The sequence below is a fragment of the Trichoplusia ni genome, chromosome 9 (assembly GCF_003590095.1).
Source record: "Trichoplusia ni isolate ovarian cell line Hi5 chromosome 9, tn1, whole genome shotgun sequence".
Classification (NCBI taxonomy): Eukaryota; Metazoa; Arthropoda; class Insecta; order Lepidoptera; family Noctuidae; genus Trichoplusia; species Trichoplusia ni.
This window is the reverse complement of record NC_039486.1, coordinates 662,051-689,563: the sequence shown is the minus strand read 5'-3', so window position 1 is coordinate 689,563 and position 27,513 is coordinate 662,051. Positions and strand designations below refer to the sequence as shown.

At 34.8% G+C, this 27,513-nt stretch overlaps 1 protein-coding gene across 1 annotated transcript; it reads left to right on the top strand.

The window, feature by feature from the left end:
* The first annotated feature begins 5,383 nt into the window (after nucleotides 1–5,383).
* Nucleotides 5,384–22,821, top strand: LOC113497595 (vacuolar protein sorting-associated protein 27-like). Its single transcript, XM_026877187.1, has 3 exons — nucleotides 5,384–5,576; nucleotides 20,027–20,297; nucleotides 21,823–22,821. The coding sequence occupies exons 1-3, from the start codon at nucleotides 5,562–5,564 to the stop codon at nucleotides 22,386–22,388; spliced, it is 852 nt and encodes a 283-aa protein (XP_026732988.1). The 5' UTR covers nucleotides 5,384–5,561; the 3' UTR covers nucleotides 22,389–22,821.
* The last annotated feature ends 4,692 nt before the right edge of the window (nucleotides 22,822–27,513 follow it).

The following is a 27,513-nucleotide window of genomic DNA, read 5'->3' as shown; positions in this document are numbered from 1 at the left end:
TTATTATTGCAGCTTATTCTGCGGCAATATTTACGACATAATTGAATGTAATTCAAAAATCAAATATTTTTGACTAGTTTCGGACCCAAACGGAGTCCTTAGTCATGAGCAGACGCGGTGGGATCGCTAATAATGCATATAATAATGGATCATTCTCACGATAGTTACTATCAAAATATTGTATGTGAAAAAAAAATCATTGGAGTTACCTATTTTAAAGTAAAAACTCCATCTAACGAAGTCGGACTTAAAACTATATTTTCCTATTTCATCTGCCCCATTTGTCTGTAGATTAATCAAATCAAATGACAAGTATCTACTAAGATAACAGCTTTTACTACGTGAAATGTCTACGAAAAATCTAATTTACGTAAAATAAATCATTAAAGAACCTTCCAAAAAAACCTTCAACAGCGCAAAAAAAGTTAAAAAAGCAACATATTATACTAAAAGTAAAAGTACGTTACGTCACAAAAGAAATTCCATATGATACCAATATGGCAGTAACTGGAATGCGCAGGAGATGAAATCTCCGTCCCCTTGCGCGTGCGCATACATTACGATCACTTGCGATGTCAGACGAGTTTGTAGTCGAAGAGCTTGGTAGCTTGGAGTGAATTTTATCTGAAATTTAGTATTGTAATATTTTTTTGGGATTAGTAATTTTATGGCGATGATATACTGACATGGTCAGTCTTTTTGTCTACCTGTTTTACTGTTGTAGAGACTAAACCGTATAAGATTTATATAAAATGAAATTAACATAGCACCAGTAACTGAGGGGCCGCATGCATTTAATCACGATACCCAACATCCGGGTTAACGGGAATGCTGCCGAAAGTTACATTACATATTCTGAAAGTTAAGTACGACTTGCCCAGGTCGGGCTTGGGATTGGTGAGCATTGATTTTTACTGCTATAATTATGTGTGACATTTTTACTTGAGATTAAGATAGTAAATGAATAAAAATAAAAATAACCTTGAGTGTTTTAGATCATTAATGTATTATTGTTATCAACATTCTAAATGATAAATGATCACAGTCACTCTATTGATGATATCTCATTTTCTTATTAACAATTGACGCATAAACAGGATTGTGTATAATTATCGGTATTCAAAATTATTTCTTGTAATTTAAAATCTTGGCAGGATAATGCATTTTTCAGCATATGATACTCAAGTATCTTAGGGTTTCATTAAAGAGATCGGTATTAAACTAGTCTGAAAAAGCAAGAGTTTTGCAATATCACTCAAGTCGAGTGGTGGATTTCATATTCGAAGCCTCAAAAGCTTGTAGCACTGACTGCAATGAGCTCGAGTGCTAATTAGGACAGCAGTAAAATATGAGCGTTTATAAAAAAATATCGAAAAATCAAAAGATTTTATTTCAAGTAGATTTCCTTTTCAAGCACTTCCTATGTGTGTATAAATAACTTTAACAAGATAAGAATGAATGACTGAATGGCCAAACTTTTATTATCTATACTTCTATACTTCTATATACTAATATATAAAGCTGAAGAGTTTGTTTGTTTGAACGCGCTAATCTCAGGAACTACTGGTCCAAATTGAAAAAATATTTTTGTGTTGAATAGACCATTCATCGAGGAAGGCTTTAGGGTATAAACCATCACTCTGCGACTAATAGGAGCGAAGATACAAAGGAAAATGTGAAAAAAAATAGGGCAGGTATAAATCATTACTTATATCTTCTACCCACGGGGACGAAGTCGCGGGCAACAGCTAGTGTTAGATATTAGACGTCAAGAACACTTCTCGAATCAAATCTTGCCGTCTTGATTCTGAGGTAAACAGTTTTATCCTTTTGACAATCGATTGGTGTAGCAAAAGATTTTTTTGGTTATATTTTATTAAGCAACAAAATTAAATACCACTTTCAAGTTATTTTAATATCATATCATACTTATTATTTAACATTTTATATTCATAATATTCTTATTCAATGTCTCGAAACATGATATTTAGAAATTCGCCAACACATTTAATTTATGATGAAGTTCAATTATTGTACACGGTCTCCTACACTACATACTTGTGGAGGGACTGGTCGCACTTGGCCTTGCTCTGCGTCTAGAACATGTCGCGGAGGCTTCAAGGGTCCTACTTATTTGTATCTTAATGTTATGCATCTGTCTTCGTATGCACAACTTCCTAAACACATTGGTTTAAGTTTTATTTCACTACTATTGCTACTACTATTGCACATATACGATATGGTGGGACTGAGATTACTCAATGTTGAATATCGCTTCTGTGTTTTTTCTAACAAAAGTTTTATTATTAAAATAAATTATAGTTATTATTGAAATGAAACATCGAAAACTAAAATCTAAAATTCAACCGCGATAAAATCCGTAAAAGTAGTTTCATTTTAATGTCTAACCTAAACCTAAGAAACGACTATTATAATTATTATTTGAATAAATTATGAAAAAAGAAAATATCTGTATTTGCTGAATTTCATACTTTAAACTTTTCAGATTAGTTAGCTCAAAGAAAAATGACATTTGAATGTCGTAACATTCGCGAAATATCTGATATCATTAAACAAATGCTTACAATTACTTAGTTTCATGTTCTTCGTAGTGATTTATTAGTATCAGGGTAGGCGATAAAACATTTATTAAATTTATTGCCCAAAAGCAATTAGTTGGTGTATTAATTTGATATGTAGGAAGTTTTAACCATATGATATTATTGCTGCTAGAGTATTAACCATAATGGTTTAAGAGGACTTATTATAAAGAAGGCCGGTTTAATATAAGTGTCACTAGCTTTAAGAGTCATCGTAAATTATATTACCCACGTTTTTTTTTATTATACACTCACTTTCTTGTTTGTATCTTTGTTTGTTTGTCGACCCTGTTGGATTTTTGTAACTCAATTTTGAGGCACTTCCCGATAAGCCTGCAGGCTGAAATTTTTTGGGCAGCTTCAAACCCGATTGCAATGCAATTTACATCTATAAAAACGGCTGGAGCGATTTTGATAAAATTTCAACGAAGTGACATTTAAAAACGTGGGTTTTTAGATCTTTTTAATCTACTTTTTTAACGGCACTCAAGTGCACCCTTTTGTAAAACTAAATTATCGACTTCAATACAGATTCCCTTTTACCGCTTTTCGCTCACACCTTGTTTAGGTGTGCATAACAATGAAATGATTTTTCGCTACTCATAGTTGGTGACGAAAAATGCTTTCTGATTTCTTATTCATATTAGAGCTCTTAAGGACCCTCCTCGTAGAGTAGTCGGCGGCTACTCGTGGTCGGGTATTATGTCAAAAATACTTATAATAGAAGTTAAATAACCTTTTAGTATATAATATTATATTGTTTAAAGTGGTTCAACCTAAAAGAGCCGCGGGCTATAAAGGGCCAGCACCCAACACCCAGCGCAAATAATAATGATAGTTTCGTAATGATAAACGAATTTTGAATCGTAAGTTAATGGCAGCTCTCGATTTGATATTCGGTCACCGTTGTAATGTCGGTCTGTATTCAAATATAGTTTCGTATGAACTAGGCTCCTAGTAGTGTCTTGCAAGACATGCCGATAGCATAATTTGGTTTCGGTTTTTACGCCTAAAGTGAAATTGCAATGTAGTTTTTAATATTTTATTAGAAGCTTGTTAGTCTGTGACATTTTCCGAATTTTGTTTTCATGTTACGTGAAATCTAGTATGGCTCCTCTTATCGGTACACTTATTGTTATCAGCCCCCCACCAGAGAGCCATAAGTTTCACCAACTTTGATATAATTTATCTTCGTATATTATTGTTTATTTTTACTCACAAGACTTTTTTCCTAACTGGCAGATACGGCACAACCATTCCTTTAAATTTAACAAAATTTAATGAAAATGTATATAAGTACACATGCTATTTAAAATTACATACTTTTAAGTTACAACTCCAACACTTTGTTATAAATTAGGAATTATTCAAGATTACCAAATACGTACTACTTCTGTGAACCATTTAACAGTCATAAACTAGCATTATAATACACACGTAACTGGAACCCACACCTTATGGACAGGATAACAATCTCTTAGGGTCTACGTCATCACATGGTGTGTGTCGCGTAGGCTGCTCTCAATCGATTTAAATGTAAATGGAAATGGCCATCATACATTTCATTTCTTGCATGTTTTAATAGTTGTTGCAGTACACTCAAAACACATATTTTTAGAGGTACCACTGTAGTACTGGAGTGGAGACCACGTACCACCAATTGTCTACATTTTGTTTCTGACTTACATTGATATATTCAACTTTTAATTGTTTTTACTTTGAAGTAAGTTTTTTTGTACGTGTTGGTCATCAACATTGACCTTTCGGCTGACAGAAGATTAATACAATGGCAGTCTAGAAGTCAGACGTCTTACGAATTTAGCAAAAGCCAAAACACAGCAATACGCAGCCTTGTATTTTGCCGTCCACGTTATTTTTATTCTAGTGTTTTCATAAAGAACAACATTTTGCTATTGCAATGAGAGTACTTTAGACAAGAGATATCTAATGCTACCTATGTTAATTACTTGTCTGTGAATTATTTAGGTTTTCTCTAAAGTTACGCGATTGGCACACAACCTTTAGCTTTGACCTAGTTCGGAAAACGAATGTGGAATTAACTTGGCGCTTTTAAAGGAAAATCTAACCGAGAAAATTGATTATGCTGAGCACGCTGGAAACATTGTCTCTTACATATTATTACATGGTATATTATCTTTAAAACACTTAAGTTATCGAGGGTACACTCATATGAAATATCAGCATTCGTATGTATACTATTAAGTCTTTTATGAGCTCGCAGGTGACAATATTTCGTATCTGACTACCTTGATGAAAAGATACTGTCGGTTAGTCGAAATGATCTTTGGAGTAAGACACAAGTGCATGGGTACCCCTTCGGCGACTATATCCTTATTGAGCTTCTTATAGAAAAGTCCGTTGTAAAACATATTTATAATAGGTACTGTATGGCTGATATGCTGAGATGACAATTGTCATTTGTGGTAAACGTGTAAATTCTTTTTGAGAAAGTTTTATCTTGTTTATCACAACAAAACGCTAATTTCATTATGCTGTAGGTATAATTGGTAACTAGGTTAATTAGGCTCTTTATGTAATTTGTTTCATGCTCATAAAAAATAATTTATACTATGCATAACAATTGTTGGCTAGTTCGCTCAACTCTTTTGACCGTAAATTACACAAAATAAACGCTTTAATTAATGCTTTCTTTTATTACGATAAACAGACAGACACATTGGCATGTTACAATAATTTACACACAAATACTAGATTGTATAACCAATGATCCTTCATGAATCATTATAAAATGTGTCAACGAAAACATAACTGGCCATCGAGGGTGTTACGTTAAGGCTCTGCACAGAATAACAATATCGGACCAACCACTGTGGTAACTGCGACATTATAAATACAAGTGGCCGTGTGGAAGGCGGCAGACTTGTGTTGTGATCGTACGCCATTGCCGGCGCGAAACGCGGGAAAATTTGACAAGCAGCCATGTTTCTTTTGAAGGTGAGTTGCAACTTTTTATCGGAACCTTTTTTGACAAGTAAAATTAGGCGGGAAATCTGACATTTAATAGACGTTCGACAGATTCTTTTTCTTTTTTTTTAATGGTTTCGCATTGACTTTGCTTTTCATGACCTTTTTTGTAGTGATTGTGAACAGTGATCATTGTCTCGTAATTGTACGTAACAAGTCGTGAACTATTGGGTATTGTGGATATTAAATAATTTGGTGAGAAAATAGCGCATTTAGTTTGTTTAGCTCTGAGCAATCCATCATGGAACCAAGTAGTGGACATGATTAAGTTAATGGATAAGATGGCTGTGTGTAATGTTATTTTGATGAATTTCTTGTGTCTATGTAAACAACTATCTATGATAAAGTGCGTCCAGCCGGCGCTATGCGCAAATTATAAAGCCATTATGCTGAAATCATAGACAACCTCGTTTTTACCAATGTGAAAAGGTTTCGTTGAAATTGTGTTTTAGCAATAAGTAAATCGAGTAAATTTGTAAAGAATTTTAGTTGTCTGAGTATTTTTTCGTCATAAAATTATCTAAAAATTAATTTGACGCTAGAAAAATATAATTAGTTTTGTCAATACGATTACTCATAAGCAAGTGTATTTTTTTAACTAATAACCGAGAGCAGGAAATATACATGTTAGTACTATGGGATTTATTCCTTGTCTATAATACTAAACCAGAAAAACTTTTAAACTATGACTTTACCAAGACCCCAAGTAACATTTTACTTCACACAGATTTCTTTACATATTAAACTATGTTGAAAATTATCACGTTTCTATGATCAAATTGTAATCACCATCGCATTAGCTCCTCAGATTCATTGCACACTTATGTGAATTTCTCACGGTGTAATACATGTCATGTTTAGTACTTAAACTGTGCACGTCCATTAGTGTCCGACACGTAATGGATGGCGCAATGTACCTGTGCTCTATTTCTGTAAGGTTTTTTATTTAACGTTCTTTGTTAATAGTGAAGGTCGCTTTGAAGTTAGGTCGTTGCTTCCGTAAATAGTGAGTCAGGAAAAAATGCTTGCGTTCTGCGTAAAAGGATCAATTGGAACATAAATGTTCCATTCATTGCTAATAAGCTATCTGACTTTTATTTAATGTTTGTGAGGCTGAATGTTTCTCTATTCTGTTTGGCATGATTTTCCCATATATAAGTACTGACTGCCAATCTACCAGAATTTTTTAAACCGTTTATTACATATTAAGTTTCAAGCTTTAGAACGATTTTCTTAAATTGTGAACGGCTCGCGCCGTGGGGATCGAACTTACGACATGTCCCACTCAGTAAACGCGTCGTGATGTATCGTGGTGACCTATATCACTCGGTTTTCCGTGCAGGAATTGTAATACTCAATAATCTCTGAATGTTGAACGGAAAATAAGGTAGAAGACCGGCTTGCAAGACGGTACAGTACTGACTCATGATTTAGGAATCCAGTTCATAACCAGTTGGGTGCAGGATCACCCAACTAGTTATGAACTGTCTAATAACGAGCTTAAGTCAAACAATGCAGTGTCCTCCAACAAATATTACCAAAATTAGAAATACCTGCAAAGGCCGTCTAGCTATCCTAAAGATTTTTGGCTTATCTTTATGATGCAGGCAAAATTTATCTAAAGTCTAGGGTTTTCGTATAACCTATACCCTACTGAGACACGTCTGTCTGTCTGTCTGTCCATCTATCCGTCACCAGCTTTTAATCAATAACCTATATCTCAGACCACATCTAGAAAGTTCAATTTTTGAAACAGATGTATTTTGGCACTATATCCACAAAAACACAAAGTAAATTTCGAAGTTACACAACATTACAGTTATATGTGGATACCCACCTTTAAATTCAATTGTGAATTGATCACACTTTCCCGGTTTGATTGTGGCTTTAATCCTTACATGGACGAAAACAGAATATTCGTGAATATGACCGTGACAAGTTAATATTTCATACATCAATTGGTAATATAGCCATAGGCAGTGATGGCTATTAGCTATAGTTACGCATATTCTGAACATCTGTATATAGCCTGGAGTCAAAACGATAACATTTTAGATTAGGAAACCGCATTCTTTACGAGTTTTAATTAAATGTTGTTATTAATGTTTAAATGTCGTGTTAGCAAATATTAAACTATATCTTGATCAATGTGTCTGCGCACAGCTATTAACGTATCGTATCGATTGGGTAGCAAAAAATATTTGTGAATAAGACTTATTTTTGAAATGATATATTTATGGTTTGCTTTTTTGTTCTGGATTAATTATTCTATAAATTACATTTCAATTATTATTTTTATACATATTCATTTTAGTATAAGCGTTTTCTCAAATATAAACTCTTTCGTTAATTTGGGATTATTTTTTAAAAATAAAGTGTAAAAAGCAACTGTCACTTTTCTTTATGGAGCTTGTGTGAGATCCCACTGCCGGGCCCCCTTCTATTCTTTTTAGTCCTCTCTGTCTTTCCGGATTAACAATTGTATTTAAATATTAATTTAAAGATTTGTAGCAAATGTCGAAGCACGACAACCCTATTCCAATACACACAGTATTATGTGCTTTCTCGCTTCCACACTCCTGCTTCAAGACTAGATTAAGAAGCACTTACTACACACATACTTACACCATTCAATTTAAATTATGACGTATCCATCAAAACATCAACATAACCAATTGCAAACGATACTATCATTTCATATTATTCAATCTGTGTACGAAACAGCTTATTGCCCCGTCCGTCGCTCGAGTTAACTCCTATGGTAGCCAGTCTGTGATCGAGGTGGTGCAACGGCCGCGCCCACGTACTTTGTACTCCACATTCCGAAGCTTGTGCAATAACTTGTCTGTAATGAGGTTCTAATATCGAGCAGGGGAAAAATATTTTGGTAAAAGTGTCATTTTTGGCACCTTTAATAATGGTCCTATGCTTCGAGCTTTTGTTACCTATATAACTTGAAGATGACAAGGCAGATAAAAAGGAGTCTTAAATAAAGCTGGAATTCAAATAAATCAAATAACACTGGCAATATATATAGATACAGTATTAATTTATTGCCAGTATCAATTGCTTTCATTAAATTTTATTAAGAAACTCAAAATTGGAACTCGAGAGATCTAACTAAAAAAAAAAACAAAATAATTTAAGTCCTAAAAAAATCATGTCATAGATTGCCAAATTAGGAAATTCAAAATTGGAATCTGTCAAAAACTTAAAAAAAAACACAAACAACAACCGTTGAGAATTCATGTCATGATTTCAAATAAATACCCATAAACAAATATGGCGTCTTTTTCATAATTAACAAAAAGCAACAAAACTTTATGAACATAATTAACATTACATTACTATCATAATCTGCAATCATTTTAATACGTTTTGGTTTTAGCCAACCTTTAAAGGAAAAACGTTTTAATGTCCAGCCTTGGCAAATAGAAGGTGTTCTCAACTGAGTCAGAACTAAGAATGATATTTGCCTATATTAGGAAGTAACAAAACCGACATTAATTACAATAATTGTTGCTACAAAGCTTTATGTTTTGCAACACGAAGACTTAATTGAATAAATAAATAAATGCGGACAACATCACATACATTGTTCTGAACCCAAAGTAAGTTGCTAAAGCACTTGTGTTATGGAATTCAGATACAACGAAGGTACCACAGACACCCAGACCCGAGACAATGTAGAAATGTGAATTTTTGCATTGACCCGACCGGGGATCGAACCTCAGAGCTAGCGACACCTTGAAACCGGTGCGTACGCCACTCGACCACGGAGGTCGTAATACTGAAGTGAATGAAACAAAAAATGTAGAGTTCTGAATGCAACTAGCTCTATAATATGAATACGCTGTCTACCCGTCTGTCTGTATTCAAGTCTGTTCGTTCGTTTGTCGTCAGACGGTCTCTCATAAACAGTGATAAGACTGCAGAAAATTTTTCGTTCATTGTATTTCTGTGACTGTTACAACAATAATAAAAAAATACGAATTAGCACCGTTATCAATTTGATATGGAGTTTATCTAGTTTCTGGCCGGTTCTTCCCCAAAATAAGGACATTTTGGAAACATCCAGAATATTGTAACGTTTTCAAAGTGCCTGGTAAATGGTCTATTTGAAATAAAAACTTTTGATTTTGATTTTTAATGGACATTCAATTTTTTTACAATTTATTTTTCAGTCAGTATTACGAGTTACAGTGTTGATTCCATGAGTCCCAGGACAGAGAATCGTGGAAAGATTTGGTTGAGGCCTTTGCCCAGCAGTGGACCACAGTGGGCTAGTTAAAAAAAAATTGCGTGTTACACTCATATTTGACCCGTTTATTACGACTTCATAATCTAAGATTGACGAATATGAAAAATTAGATTCTTTACAGCACTGCAGTAGTGTGTAAGCGAGATAGCTCTATCTCTATCTAGTCTTCTACGATAGCTAATTCAAGAGTTCGTAGTAATTGTGTTTATCTATTAATTACTTATCGGATTAATTTGTTTTTTTTTTTGGTGAATTATCTATGTTATCTTGTAAAGTTTCCACATACGAGTATTCTGTACTTCCGATTGAGGTAAATAAAATTTCCACTGATTACTATTGTTATCCCTAGGTAATGACATAGTGTTACTATGTTTCATTCAAAATTCAACTTTATTTATTTTACCTATAAAGTTACTATTTACTGTGATAATGCGATTTTGTAAATTGTTTTCGAACTGTCACTAAACTTATACAGTTATACAGGTCCTTTATGTTACTTTGATATCCGTCTAACGGCCGCTTTCTATATTCGATCTCAATCCCTAATTTACGGATCGAGATTGACATTTGAATCCATTTTCAACTTTTAGTGTTTCTATAACCGATCCATGGATCGTTTTCTCGATCTTTTTCTTCAATCTATCTTTGGGAGGGCGGATCGAGATTTTAGATTGGTATTTATATGAAAGTGACAGTTATGCGTTTTCTATAACCGATCTCTGGTTTTGACAAATCGATTTTCGACGTTTTTGATCTATAATCGCGATCCCCAAATTTTTACGGATTGTACTGAGAAATCTGTGAAAATGGAAATATTTTCAAGTGATAGTGATAGCGATCTTAAAGTATTAGCTCAGCTATCGGACTGGGATAGTAGTGACAGCGAAGACGAACAAAATCTGTCCTCAAAATTTGTAATTGTGATTGTGATGTATCGAGTGGCTGTTTTTTTTTCTGTACTTTACTTGTAAACGGGGGTCAAGGATTTAAGCTGAAGACCAGCGCTCAGTAATTCTTTTGGATTGCTAAGCATAAGCTGACGCTTAAACTTTTTTTCTTTCGGTTTTATAGTTTTTGTGTACTAAGTACACTTTTACCAATATCTGTAATACTGGAATCAATAGATAACGATTATAATATTCTCGTTTTGATTTATTTATTTAAAACCATGAAGTATCATTACAGGGTTTACCCTAATGCGACAACTTAGAACTTAAACTAAACAAAAATTGCAACACATTACATTATTAAAAACACATAAACACGTCAGTCTGATTTTGAAGAAGTTGGTGGTGTGGAGAGCTCTTTTAAGAGGTGCTTTGGCGAGCAAATTTGTTCTCGCTGTAGGTGCGGGCTTCGCCGCCGCCACACGAAGCGGTCCGGTACACACGCTCAAGCGCTGCAATACTTCCGGGTGATTCTCCACTCCACGAAGCACCTTCACCAAGAAGACGACCAGTGCAAACTCCCGTCTCATATACAGTTGATCATTGCCAACCATGCTCAGAACAAACAGAGTGGGATCCATGAGTAGGTAGAACGGATACACCCCATACAGTTTCTTGTACAGATGGCGCGTGAACTTATTCTGAACGCGTTCGAATATTGCCGCTGTATTCTATTCTATAACTGAGACAACGGAAAAACAAACAACAAATAAACTTGCGATTTTAAAATATATTATGTTACTGTCAAACTGACTGACAACTTTTGGATTGACTGACGTTCCGTTGCTGGTCAATAAACGTTTATTGTCGTTTATGCTTTTTCTAATCTTGAGGTAGAATTACAGAATTTTACCGCTACGACTTCCCAATCATTTATTTTTGTATTTTGTGCACTTTCTAGTGATTATACATAAAATAGATAAGCTTTAAGAAAAAAGTCACCATTTTACTCATTAATAATCGCTGAAGTACTTTTTCTGCACATGCGTAAAACAAAACGTTTAGCAGGGCGATCTATCCGTTTTTTTCGATGGATTACGAGACGAGATCGATTAATGAAATGCAGATTCAAGCTCAATCGAGGGATTGAGTAAAATCTGGATTGATCGGAATCTTAGATTCGGGATCGAATATAGAAAGCGGCCGTAAAACAGCAAAGTGAAGAGGAACGCGGATCGATCGCTTGCCAACACCGTACATTAAAACATGTGTTAATTGCCAAACAAACGTCGGTATGCGTTGAATTTCTAAACCAAAGTCCCTAACCTCAAAATCTAGGCACCAATTCATTACTATTCCAAATGCTGATCCATCAATATTCCAGTCTCGTGCACACAAATGTAATACAACCTACTTTGCTTTACGCAACCCTTCACCGAAACAATATGGCAGTTATTGTTGAAAATCAAGTTCGAAATTCAACTGGCAATGACGTATATTTGACAATGACTTTTGAGGTTATTTTTCTTTTTCTGTAGCAAAAAGGTACAATATCCAATTGTGCCTTTATTCTAAGTATGTATGGTTGTTGTATCTGTGAAATTGTGTTTTTACGCACGTTATTAGGTGTTCGAAGCATTGTTCTGTTACAGCTCAATTATGAGGCTTTTGTTATAGAATATCAGATAATTATGTAGGCAATTGTTTGTGTTGTGCCTTTGAAACTGTAATTATGCGGTTATTGTTCGGATACAGAACTTTTGGGACATTGTTTCAGAAGACTTTTTCTAATATTTTCAAAGACATGACGAATCAACCGTTTGACTCAAAAATTTAGATTTATATTTAAATAAAATATAGAATGGGTTTGCTTTTTAAAATATTTCGACCTACATTCTAAAGAATTACAATTCATTGAGAAAAAAAACTGTTAAATCATTTAGTTAAGTTTTCACTGTGTTCAATTTAAGATCAGGGCTATTATCACCACCAGCCTTATATAATCCACTATCAGGGTATAGGCATCCCTATATTCAAACGAGTAGATAGGGATAGATTTCTAAAACCGGATCTAATGCAAATTTATTTCTCGAATGAAGGTTTCCGATATAAATTTATGCAATCACTTTTACTCTAAAAACGAGTTTGCCATTCGTGTTTTGGAATGCAACATTTCCTCGTTATTAACCAATATGTCCATTAATATCTCTTAAACAATCTACCAATTTGTTATTGCGTCAAAGTAATCGGATTTGAACAAAGCTAGTCACAGTGAACGGCTGTTGATGTGGGCTTAGCACGGATTAAATAATAATAAATAAATAAATAATAAATGCGGACAACATCACATACATTGTTCTGAACCCAAAGTAAGTTGCTAAAGCACTTGTGTTATGGAATTCAGATACAACGAAGGTACCACAAACACCCAGACCCGAGACAATGTAGAAATGTGAATTTTTACATTGACCCGACCGGGGATCGAACCCGGGACCTCAGAGCTAGCGACACCTTGAAACCGGTGCGTACGCCACTCGACCACGGAGGTCGTCGTGTTTGTTTTATTTTATTTATAAAATTATTTTAATTAATCGGTATTGTTAATTGGAAATGATAACAAGATACCCAATTAGCTAGTAATATTATGATGAAAGTTATATACAGAGCAAACTTAATATAACGTACCTCAATATAACGACTTCCTCGATCTAACAAATTCTTCGTAATCCCCTTGAATTGTCCATAAGAGTCAATATAAAATATACCTTTACATTGCGAACATTCTTTGCGTACAACCTCTTAATAACGAATTTTTAACTATCAAAAAAAGTATTCATCATATCATCATTGGCTAAGCCTTTTCCCAACTATGTTGGGGTCGGCTACCAGTCCAACCGGTTTCAGCTAAGTACCAGTGTTTTACAAGGAGCGACTGCCTATCTGACCTCCTTAACCCAGTTACCTGGGCAACACGACACCCCTTGGTTAGACTGGCTGTCAGACTTTTTCAAGCTTCTGACTACCTGTAACGACTGTCAAAGATGTAGGAATAACAGCCGGGACCCACAATTTAATGTGCCTTCCGAAACACTGCGGAACTCGTTATGACAAAGATGATCACTCATCTACGGACCAACCGCTTCAAGCATAGCTTAACCTGTGATCGAATCACTTATGCGGTTATAGCTTAGCCACGAGCTCCTCTTAAGAAAAAAAAAAGAAAGTAAAGGAAAAAGTATTCATACCTCTAATTTTGCCAACCGAAAACCTTTATATGAAGTTTCCACCAATAATATAACTCTTAATCTTAAAATGTGACTCATGTCTCGACATGTTTCGACACGCTTTTGTTTGTTATTTTGATAGCAAGTAATGTAAACACCTCTGCTCGTCACTATTGATAAAGATTTAAGTTAAAATGGCTCAGAAACGTAAAAGATGTATCGGTCCCTATCGGTCGCAGAAAAGCGAAACATCATTAATTATGTTGACCAAAATCCCATGACGAAAAATTTGACGTAGCTAATAAGTTCGGGATCCCCAAGTACATTACAGTACACAAGTAGAAGTAGACTTTTACCTCTTCATAATGAATTATAGACCATTCTAACCTCAACATAATAAACCTCAGTTCAACGAATTACTTGATATTACGAATATTTTCTTGTTCCCCTCCGATTTGTTATATCGAGGTTGCACTGTTTTTTTTTTAATTTTAAGAGGCTCTATATTATCCTCTGGCCTAAACGTAAAAAAACAACAAAGCAAAAAATAAGACGCAAACCGAAAAAGAAACATCTAATTCAAAAGAAAAGGCATTCGACAAGTTTTTATAACTACGAAGTGTCATAATAGCATTGCATTACCTAATTATTGGAGCCTACACTTACCTTGTAAGGTTTAATTAAGTACCTGATCAGAATGATGTAAAAAGTGTGACCTTGGAATAGTTTCGAGCACCAAATTAGGCCGCGGTCAGACTGTGCGACTTATGTAAATGAAGTAGTGACAGGTTGCAATTGTAAGAAGCTTGTAATGTATGAATGATCGGGCATGTGTGTGTATGACAGAGCTCTCCAAGGAGGCGGTAATGTATGAATGATTGGGCATGTGTGTATGTATGAAGAAGCTACTAAAAGGAGGCGTTATACCAAAAAAGGGTGTGTTTGTATAAAGCCGAATGTTGACCAAGTTTTCCGAAGTTCGTTCGTGTAATGCTTTGGAATTCGTTGTTACAGTTTTGTTCAGGCCTCTTTTAAGGTAAAGAAGGATTGAACACTGAAATAAATTATACAGCGTAATAGTGCATATTGCTGTACTTGTAGCTAATCAGACTTTTTATTTCCCACCCCTGGGCACAGGATTCGTTCCAGACGGGGAAGATATAAGATACTATGCAATTCTCTTGCAGTACAAGAAATCATCTTGACTCTGAATGTGGCAGTTAGATCTATTTATTTTTAGAATTTCGAAGACTTATCATTTACCGTATCAGCTGTAAACAAGATACGTGCAAGATATGACAAACCAGTTTCTAATCTACGGATTAAAAGTCAGCAGTTTTTCAAAAAGGACATATTATTTGATAACAACCTTCAATGTTGAAACAACGGTATTAGAGATAGCAGGAGTTGCGCAACTTATTCAACAGTGGGACAATGACAATTTATATTCATTGCTTTTCTATGCAATCGATTTTACAGTTCGCCCGACGGTGTGAGCACGCCTTTATATATATCATTTACTCTGGCGTAGAACGACATTCTTAGAGAGGTATGCAACATGAAATAATTATATCAGTATTAATGAGGACATATTTGTTATTTGATCATGTCATCAGAGGCTGTGGGTTTGTTCGTAATAAGAGTGTATTACTGTTTAACTGTGGTCAAGGAGGTCTTTTTTATTAAGAAGACTCTAATCTTCTGCTTATCCAAATGGTGCTGTTTCAAACATAATTTTCTTAATGAGTTCTAATCTTAAAGATAATGTCATATATCAAAAATGGTACGTATGATAGCTTATATGTAGTCGACATTGAGCTGAAACTGTTGTATCTGTGGGTGTTATTGGATGGTTACGTAACACTATGAAATGTTTAAGCTTTTCGTCATAATGCATTTGCTTGTTAATCCTGGTAGATCTCAGTATCCTAGTAGAGCCAATAGTCACTTGCCTACAATATAGTAATCTACTAATATTAGATAAACACATTATCGGTGATAATCTCACTGATTGATCGAACTGATTTTATAAATAATTATACCAATATACAATCACGTCATTTGTGACTCATAATACGAAAAATACAGTTAAAAAAGTAACCACCGCTTATCCAGCATAAAATAAAGAAGTAATAATAAAAAATTATAATCACGAAAATTTTCAACACACTAGACTATTTCCTGCCACTCTGATCCATTTTTCCGGTACAATATTTGCATGTTAATGTGATATTAGTAAACAGAGCCTTCGATCGCAGTAGGAAGCGAAGGTTGCCCTGATTCTTACATAACCTAACTCTATTAAAATAGTTACGCACCTAATGTTTGTAGTACCTGACTAGTTTGACAAGTACCTAGGAACTTAGCTCTACTTTTTAAAGTGAGACAGTTGGTGTGGAAGGGAGATGGTGCTCTATACTGTGTAGTTATCTATCTCGCTTCATAAACTTCAGTGTTCCTGTTAATGTGTGGTGGTAGGGTCTGTTATGCATAATTGCTGAGTGAGCTTGAGTTTTCTCTGAATTTCTAGAGTATTAATCAATTTCACCTATACCGGTCCTTTGCTGAATAATGATTATGTTATAATGATATGAAATGAAATGAAATCATTTATTCTGTAAGTAGGATATATCATCACTTTTACATGTCTTTATTATTATTATTATTTTGTGAACGCTGGAGTCGACATTTCCTATCTGACTACCCTGAGAAAAAATGTCGAAACAAACTCAAAGGGTCACAGTCTCTTTTGAAGTCCAGACAATTTCAATGATAATAGATATGGTACCATGGCAACGATTCTACATAAATTGGATAGATATTTCTACCTTTTTATTGCTTGTCAATTTTCTATGAGCTTCTTTTATCAAGGACTATAATAGGAAGGTATCTATATAAGGAAGGTTACCTCTAAGTAAGCACAGCTTTTCGAGAAACTTTTCAATTTGTTTTTTGTTGGTCTTTTAACTATGCGATGAATTTGAATATTATTTGTCAGTATATGTTTTCATGTCCTTAAACAAGAAGTGTCATGTTTTTATCTTAAGTTTTGATAAAGTAAATTATCACTACAAATAATCCACCTTTTCAGATAAAAAACAACGGAAAATGATATAAGAACGATATTTACGAATTTCTTTTTATACTTATGCTTCAGGATACAGTACATCAAGGCATATTTTTTGCCATCCAACTCTTTGTATTGGTTAATAATGTCACCCAGATCATTACCGAACCATGATATGCCAAAATGAACCTTTTTGCTTTGCTTTTTGTATGTGAGGAATTCATTAATTACGTTCAAGTATTTAGATTGAATTTTGTATGAATTGAATAAGTATACTAGATCGATATTTGACAAGGTAGACGCGTCGAGGTTATTTATTTACTTGGGATATTGAAATGTAGGTAGTGGTTTTATTTATTACATTGAAATAAATTGCGAACCGGATAAAAGGATAAGGTAGCAACGATAAGACTGAATTTGATATACCTATTACTTCCATATTGGTTGACTGAAAACCATGCAAGATTTTATAACTGTTACAATCTCAATAAATTTCGACTATCTCTCTTTTGCGTGACTGTTTATTAATTTTAAGTAAGTATTTTATCAGTTCATAAGCAATTTAATAACTTGTGTTAACACCTCTGCGTCAGAAATAGATCCGGTCTAAATTAAAAGAATCATTTATTTTTACAATAAAAACTTTTACGCTTTAAAATGACTCATTGGCCTTAACGAATTGCTCTTTCCTCATTTTTTTTTGGGTTCCGTAACCAACAGTCAAAAACAGAACCCTATTACTAAGGCTACGCTGTTTGTGCGTTCGTTTGCCACCAGACTGTATGACATAAACCATGACCAACGATAGTTACGGACTTAAATTCGATTTCTAATTCGATAATACGGAAAAAATAAATAAAGGTGGTCCCATCAATTTATAAGTCACTCAACCTATTCATCCTTAACATTATTATATCTATACGGAACCCTCAGCATCGCGAGTCGGACTTGACTTGGCCGGGTTTTTTATAACTGAACTGTTAAGAATCCGTGGAGTAAACCACAGGTAATATATTTATGCACTAGATATGTACCGAGTTGCGTGTCTGCTGACCACAAGGCTAAGTTAGGACATTCTCTCAGTTTCTCGTTTCATTGTAAATGTACGAGGAATTTGTATAAGTGTGTAGGTCTAAGGTTGCTCGCCTTATGGAAACATCTGGGCTTTGTTAAGAAAAATTAACAAAGAGTGTGATTTTTTTTGCTGTTCTTTGCCACGTTGATGTTATAAATTTTGAGTACATAGATAGGCGTGTGGTAAATGTTACCATGTCAAACTCATTTTGCGCGAAAAAATGTCATGTCAAACTCATTTGAATCCCCGTGTCACGATATTTATACATATTATTATTATTGTGAGAATCGTATAGAATACTGAAAACTAGAAAAAATCTTCTATCTAATGATCACGTTTATTTGAAATGTCAACGTGCACCAAGTAATGACTTAACTTAATTCTCCAATTTCAATGTATCCTAATTAATCATTTCATACTTTGACAAGTCGTTTAATTACATATCACCCAATATTAACGTAACAAGATTACTATGACATGCAAAATACAGATGCCAACGAAAACACCATGCTCGGAGTCCATATTACAAAACCGACCTAATTTCTATCACCATAATTTAAAGTGATGTAAATCAGAACCAGTGTAATTAGACCCACTGCTCAGTAGTTTAACACTTTAATTTTCACTTACACAGCGATCATTGTGCCCAACACAGCAATTATTTACACTAACATTCAATCATTTTGTGTTAAGGCTAGTTTACACTGAGTATTCTAAGGCCGTATTTAAACGACACGAGAAAAAAAAGACGCCTTTGAGTGTCAATCGTCATGCTGTATTTACCATTGTCATGGGAAATGTGGATACAAAAAAACATGAACGACACTAGTAATTGTCGCTCTTAAGTATATAATCCAAAGATAGTGTTTTTACATTCTTAAGAAACAACACTAAAACAAGGTTCCGATGGCAAGAGAGCGACCATTGAGTTCGACCGACGTTTTTTTTGAATGTAGACACATAAAAAATATAGATTTCAGCGAGTTACAAAAAAAAATACATGCGCAAATACAGTAACAACCGTCAGGGATGATGCCTGCCGGAAGATAGGGATTGCCCGGGGTGCCCGGGGTACACAAACGGCTAAGAAAGGAACCTGAGTGGGCTTCAGTCAGAAAATTCTGAAAGGTCAACCCAAAGCGGGCTAAGTCGAAATCGCTGATTTCCCATTTCAGACCTACTCGTTACTACGAAAACAAGTCATCATGTACCTCACACTGGTCAAGCCGACAAACTTTGGTTTAAGCACAGTGCTGCACTTGTTACTTGACGAATGTAGAACTGCCTTAACGAGACTTACACACTACTTTTACAAGATCAAGGCCGCTGTTCACGATAAATTGAAATAGTTCTTTTTGTCAGGTTGTGTAATTGCTTTAGTTATGCGGCTCGTTTCACGTAGTTAGAAATTAATAGGTGTATAGTATATTGTAGTAATGTTGATGGTATTCATAATAGTGCACGAACAAAATGTCGATGGATGTTATATTTCATTACGTAGCTTAGCACTCATTAAGCACACTTGCATTTTAAGTCATTTATCTTTGTGGAATGTGTGACGAAATAAAATTTCGTGCCTCTGATGATTCTTCTTTCTTAACCACTAACGAACTAAGAAAAATGACTCTATGTGTCGCGTGGTGACCAAACGCTAATCGCGCTTGGATCACACTAAGGCTTGTCCAATACACAACTTGTTGCGCACAATTATTTCGTCGTGATGATCTTTACTAGACTACTCGGATATCTGTGCAGTTTAAGACAAGGTCTTATTAATTTTAACTCTCAAAATTGTTACAACCAAGAATTGAATAATATAAGCTATGATAAAAGCATATTAGCAGCCACAATCAATCGTCAATCCATTTTCCATTTTCAATTCTAAATACCCCTCATCTCTTTCCAGACCCTCATCCTCTGTGCGGCGTGGTTGACCATCCACTGCCAGAGTCACAACGGCCCCACCACCACGCCAGTCCCTATCCTGAAGCAAATCAACCGGCAGAATGACGACGGGTCCTACAGCTACGGGTATGAGGCTGCTGACGGCTCCTTCAAGATCGAGACGAAGTACCCGAATGGTGACGTAGCTGGGAAGTATGGATATGTTGATGAAAATGGCAAGACCAGGGAGATATCGTACGGAGCCAGCAGCCAAAGAGGTTTTGAGCCACAAGGTATGGTATTTGTGTTGGCTGTTTTGTTTTTGAGGGTGGGCGTTTGAGAGGTGTGTATTTTTTAAGTAGGATGGATTTGAGATTCGACTTCTTCGTATGTAATGCGGTAGCTTGGCAATAAGGAAAGTATTTGGTGTGACGAGGTTGCTATTATTTAACTTTCGGCTAGTGCTTTAGGATCTTGATGTAGGATGAATATAGACTGGTTGGTGCCTATATACCTCCTATTGTAGGGCACTAACAACAATCATTTTAAAATTCTTGCTTTTCAGTTGTTTGTATTTATAGTTTCACGCTTCGCTTCACCCGTATAGATACATATTAAAACATAGTGCCAAGTCTTTGTCCATCTATCTAATACCATTCCAATTTGAAGAAGTAAAATCAATGAAAAAGCTGATGAGTAACAATTACCAACTGTCCAACAGACGTAACGTGAACAAACAGATGTTACAACACTAATTCGCACTATCATGCGTAGTGTTGTGAAGTTATGGTGTAATGTTATTAGCTGGGCGGACGCGGAATCGCTTATTTGTAGATCACTGTGCTGTGACAATAATCCATGTCATTCTAGAAAATCTGTAAAGTAAACGGTATGTTATCGTAGTTTTGCTGTTTGGTAGTTTTATAAATGTATGTAATTATGACTCAGAATGAAGCTTGAGAGCGATCTGAATAAGGAAAAGTTTAGTTAAATGTAGGTCCACCTCTAATAATAATAACATAATCATTGTATAAAGGGATAGTCCTTCACTAAGAGATAATGTAAATGGGCTAAGAAAATACTTAGCAGAAAGTAAACTCTAAGTATATAACTTTGAAGGCATTAACGCCTGGAAATAATTCTACTCAAGGAATATGATATTTTTTAATTATTATCACTTCTAGTGCATGTGCAATAAATCGTTTAGATGCCTGTTGGTATTTATGTTCGCTATAAACCATTTGAAGTAATTTAATTTTGTAAGCGTACATCTAAGAACTCAGATCTATCATTAAGATCCATTATCGACCTATAGTCCGGAGAAGCAGTTGTGCAGAAGCACAAGTATATGTTAAAAAGCTTTAATAACTCATTTCCTCCTACACTATGAAGAACAATGACCCCATGGTCCAGTTAAACCTTATACGTTAGCTGCAACAGTTACCTTAACTGGCGACCTTCACGCGCTGATTACTGACTTAACTAGATAACTAGTTAAAGAGATCACATTACTTAATAGTTAAAAGCAACTTAACAATTTGTTGCAGAATAATTAAACTAAATGCATTAGTTACTGCTTCGCTGACATGGTATTGTATAATAGTTTAAGAATTATTATTTTAATTAGGATAGGTGATAGACTTTAATTAGTTTAGTTGTTAGCGGAAGACTACATTTAGGCTTGAGTCATTTTTATTATGTTGCGTTTTTAGTAATAATATGAAGGAAGAAAATATTCTATTTTCATATCATTAGGCCTGTAATCTTCAAAGAGCCAAAGTACTATCTAATATTCTACCAAAACTTATCATCTTCCAGGAGCCGGCATCATGGTCCCCCCTCCGACCCTTAACCACAGCCCCTCTAACGCTTTGACTGATGGCCAAGAGGACGATGGCCAGTACCGCGAGGATCCCAGCATCTACGAGGACCCGAAGTACAACAGCCGCGCGCAGCCACGCCCAGCACCCCTCAGGCAGTACCACCAGTCTGAGCCAGCCCAAGCGCCAGTCCGCTACACGCAGCCTGCCCCCACCGCTGCACCAGCACCCCAATACACTCAGTACAGACAGCAACAGCCCGTCTACACTCAACAGACCAACCTCTTCAACCAAGCTCCTCAGCAGTTCCCGTCTCAAAACCAAGAAGTTCGTCCTCAGAGTCAGGTGTACCACCAGCAGCCTCAGTTCTCGTACCAAGCGTTTACTCCTCAGCCGTACCAGAACTTCCAGAGCCAGAACTTCCCCGCCCAAACTTTCCAACCTCAGTACCAGCCCCAGCAGAACTACCAGGCTCAGAACCAGAACTACAACCCGTTCTTCGGGCACCCCGCCCAGAACTTCGACCCCAGCTCCGGATCTTACTCCATTAACTTCACTGGTTAAGAATTGATGTTGTTATTTAGTTTAAGAGTTAGCTAGTTCAGGGTGCAGAGATAGACAAACTGGGTACTGAAAATTCTTGGATCTGATCCATATACCATATTCGCCTGGTGTGAACATGGTATATTGCTACTCCAGTTTAGACCCATGAGAGAAGCCTCGTGGGTGTGTATTCGAATCTCTCTTGCATCTCTCTCAGATCTGAACATTTCCAAATGATCTTGTCCTTTTCCGACACTTGTGCTGTATGTACATATATTCGTGCTGTGGTTTGTGTATCTCAACACTACTTGCTAATATAATTTTGTACAAAACATTCAATATTTAAGGGTATATCCAAAGTGACGAACAAACCTTTTTTACCATTTTTGTATATTATTAGTACTAGTCAATTACATCGATGTTCAAATAAATTTTGAAGGAAGGCTTTAATGGTATTGTTTAAACAATTCTTATTAAATTATTTATTATTTTTATACGTACGTATATATTAATATAAACACAAAAATATATATTGAAAAAAATACATATTTGTATCGGATAAAATACTGGTTTACAATAATTATTATTTATACATGTACATTTGGTTGTTATTGTATTTTTCAAAAAGAAATAAGTATCTATTTACAGTCTTATAATAACAAATTTTGCTAAAGCATTTTCTTATAATACCTATATTTAATATTATTTTTCTGTATTTATTTATTACATTTATGTATTTCGTTATATAACTACAATTTGTTGAAATCGGTACATACATACACACATACATATATTAAACAGAAAAAAACTAATGTAATTATGTACATAATATCTATAACTATAAGAAAATCAATAGCTATAAGTTTTAGTTACATTCTATACTTATATTATCTGTGAAATGTAGCAACACAGACTGACAGACATAATGTATTATGTAGAGAAATGTTTAACGCCTCTGTCAAATCTAGAAAACATATTTTTTTATATCTAATATACTTAATAAACCTATTTAAGTAGGTAATTGGTTAAGTTCATTTCAAGAACATAAAATAAAAGGCCTGGTTTATGGATTTTAAATTAAAAATATAAGTTTATTATTTATTATTAAACGAAATATTATATTGATAATATTTTGTATATGGCAGTGTGTAGGTTGCATGAAATAAATGCGACGGTAAGGTGATATTTTTAGTTTAAAATTGTTGAAGATCCTTATTGATATTGGCCTTTACCATTATATTTCAAATTAATTAAATAAAAAAACAAAGATGTTCTAATTTTGACAGTTGTTATAAAAAAAGAGATAACGATAAGTGGAATAAAAATAAAACTTAACTATAAACTATTAAAACAAATAAAATAATAATCAAAATTTTACATCATTTATTCTGTGTTGCTACATAACCTACCTATATTAAATAAACATAAATATAATTTTGTAATGTAACGATGGAATAAATATTCAATAAACGGACTATTGATTGTGCGCATGCGCGGGTTTCAAAATGGCGGTCATGTACGTGTACCGATTGTAAATAATTGATTAAATAAAGTGTTGTGTAATGAATATTGTGTTTTTATACGAAGGGAAAGTGGAGTACATTATATAGTAATAGGTATTTGGTATGCTGTATGTGTCAAATCGGAAGTAATTGTTGGGAAATAAAGAATTGCAAATAAGGGCGCGAAGTAAACCTCTTTGGAGATAAATAGGAAGGAAGGCTATTGGAAGAACTGGCAATGAAGCTATTATAGGATTATATAAAAGAGGGATTGCTACAGTTATTTTGTTAGAATAATACGAATATTATAATATCAATATACAACTTTCAGACAACGCCATCTAGTCTCAAACTAAGCAAAGCTTGTATTAAAAGTAGAAAACTAGACAGCTGATAAACTAACTATATAAGTTAGTTTTAAATACATACATAACATCGATAAATTACACACAAGCAGAGAAATTTTCGAAAATGCGCACTTTATCTCTCTGTCTTAAAGATGTTCATGCGTTTCTACAGTTGTTGTTGTCTCAATAGTAAAATTCTAAATGATAGTCTGAATAAAAGACGGCCTCTGGTTCAGTAACAGCAATATTGTATTTAGAAAAAAGTACTCGTAACAAAGGAAGTGCTATTATTGTAACGAATAAATTAAATAACATATGTATTAAGAAATGAGCTTTGCTATTATACCTACGTAGCATTAAAAGTCTTTGAAAACGCTCAACCGATAAATGCACTCAAGTTCATAAATATAAAAATAGGTAAAAGGTTTTTTTATCCATATTTCGCTTGACATTTCCGTGATTGCATGTCAGATTAAATCTCATGAACTCGGAAATCATTTTTATTATTTTGCCTTTCGTGTACACATGCTGAGTCATTAGGTGATTGGAAATAATATCTACAAACCACGCAAATTTTGACTTGTGTTTTGACACTTGAACCAAAGTGTGGTATCAGGGAATCCAGGGCTAAACAACGATTTAATGACCAAAACTTTATTTTTTAAATATATTTTTATTTTTATCAAGTTTACGCGTTTTTACGTTCCACACATTCATATACCATACAAAAAACTCAACAGCTGTTTTACAAGAAAAAAAATCTGCCTGTATGTAAAATATTCTTCTGCAGCCCTTATCACAAAGCTTGACATTAAACTATACCTACTGTTATCAATACATACGTAGTGCAGATGTGTGAGTGTCCGCAAGGCCGGCCGGTCCGTGCCGGATGCAGGCCGCCTACGGTATTCCGTCTCGACTTGAATTACCAGTCCACGCTGCTATTATGCTTGAACTTCCGAATATATTGTCTGATTGCAAGTAGGTATTGTATTTATTAGGTGAAGCACTTCAAGCATTGATTTTAATGCTAAAGACTGTCAAAGGTGTATGACACACAATACTGCAAAAGGGAGGTCTAAAAGTGTTTCGAGTAGTTGTTGGTGGGTATTCAATCTATTAACAATTATGAAAACCTCCAGCCCTGTACAGCATACCTCGTTGTTGCCGATAGTTTTCAGGTATATCTAACATAGCATCTTGAAATATACACATTTTTTAAAAGCTGTAACGTATTTTTAAATCATCATCATCATACAATCGTCTATTACCATGAAAACCTAGTTTTTACTGCTCTATCCCTCTTCGCAGTTTTCTCTGCTGTTCCATTTGATTTATAGTCAAAAGCTCATTATAACATGACTGTCTACTATATATCAAATTGAATACTGTCGTAATTCGAGACGACCTTGTCGCATACACTTGTTATGCAATAGATACCAATCAATAAATGGCGATAATTATTGCTCCAGTTTTGGCGACGGTCGTATGTTAAGGTTTGTATTCACAGGTTGCTTTTAAAGGTCTTGGTCTGGTAGTTTATTGATAGATGCTAGTACTAGGGTAAAGAGCGAATGCCAAATAATTTGGGAAAATATATTCCTTACTTTTGCTTCGTCAAATTCACAAGGGAAGTGGATATTTCCCCAAGCATTACTCAGGAAACTTAAAAGGATATAAAAATTATCCTAAAAAAAATGTTACAGAAGCAATAGGCAAAGCAAAACTGAACCTATCAACTACTTACGTAAAGCGAGAACGTTATGCAAATATTGTCTTCTTTGAGGATATAAGTCACATAAACCACAAGAAATCTAGCTTAAAAAGACAAACGTTAAAAAAATAGCCCATTCAATCTTCCATATTTGTCGCCCATCTCAATAAACACCATGCTAATTATAACGACCGTCTTAATTACCTCCTGACGTCCACCAACATAACATGACCTTTAAAAGCGCCATCATACTAAAAATAAGTAATTTTAATACCTTAACACTGGTCTGAAAACCTGTATGTACTTCCGACTTCACGGAGACCAAAAACGGAAGCCATTACAATAAATACTTAAATGATATCGTTATTTAATGGCTAGGCTGTGATTTAATGAGAATTAATTAATTTGGAATGCGTCTTCTTAATTATATGGTTGGCAATTATTGGTAACTATATGGAAGTTTGTAAAAGAAATTGGAGGCTTCCTGACTGCGTGAATAGCCAAAGAATAAGTCAACACCCCAGTGACGCAGAGCGTAGTTCGGTGGTACATTACCGGGACCGATACGCACCTATAGCACGTCTTATGCAGCAAAAGCAAATTCATTTGTGTGATGCATAAATGTTTGTTTTTAACTCCGTTAGTTCTTTATTGTGATTGGAAAAAGTATGGAGAACTGCAGGAATTTCTGTATAAATCGTATTGGGTCGCTGTAGCGCAGAAAATTGGACATAAGGTAAATGAAACATATAAAGGTTAAAAATGGTCTACGACATTTCGTAAATCGCTTTTAAAGTAACTTTTATGAGGATGATTTATTATTATTAATGATGTCACAGTTTAATCACGCTTATTTATCGGGTTTGCCGGACTAGTAATGTTAGAAATGTCATTTCATGGTAGAAAACTTTTCTTTTTTACTCATAAAAGAGAAAAAAGGACTTCACGGATTGTAGAATGGTTGAGGTCAAACACCAAACCCAAACAAACGTGTCGCGGGTTGTATCCCCGCGTCAGACAAGCATTTGTGTGGTCTACGAATGCTTGTCTTGAGTCTTATTGTCTTTGTGCATGTAAATTGGATTAAATTCCTTTAAGCGTGAGTCTTAAAAAATATGATGTAAAGAAAATATGTCAAGTCTATTTGTCAACACATGTAGGTATTTGGCATTAAAGTGACCTTAATAAAATGTTTGATCGGCAATAAATGGTAACTAATCGGCTACCTGTGAGGTCGGCCAGACCTTCAAAATCAAAGCAATGACTTGAAGACAATTCGTCGCGTGATTTCAACCACACCCTGTACACGTGTTCACAGAGTAGGTAAATACAGAAGCTGCACAACTGCTGCTGTGTGACTGCACCTGACTTTACCTCATTAATATTTTTTTCAATATCTCTACAAAGATGAATGTTACATGTTCATACACCTTGCTTATTTAGTTGAGTGTGATTTCCTGCATGTGTGCTATTTGGCAGTCGATTTGTTATGTCTTAAGATTATTTATTTATGAGGTTCCATTTTTATGGCACTCTAGTTCTTGAGAAAACGTCAACAATTGTGTTTTTTAAACGACTCCGGC

Coding starts and splice junctions, on each gene's coding strand:
- LOC113497595 (XM_026877187.1), top strand. Junction 20,298..21,822: donor AAGAGGTTTTGAGCCACAAG/GTATGGTATTTG, acceptor ATCATCTTCCAG/GAGCCGGCATCATGGTCCCC.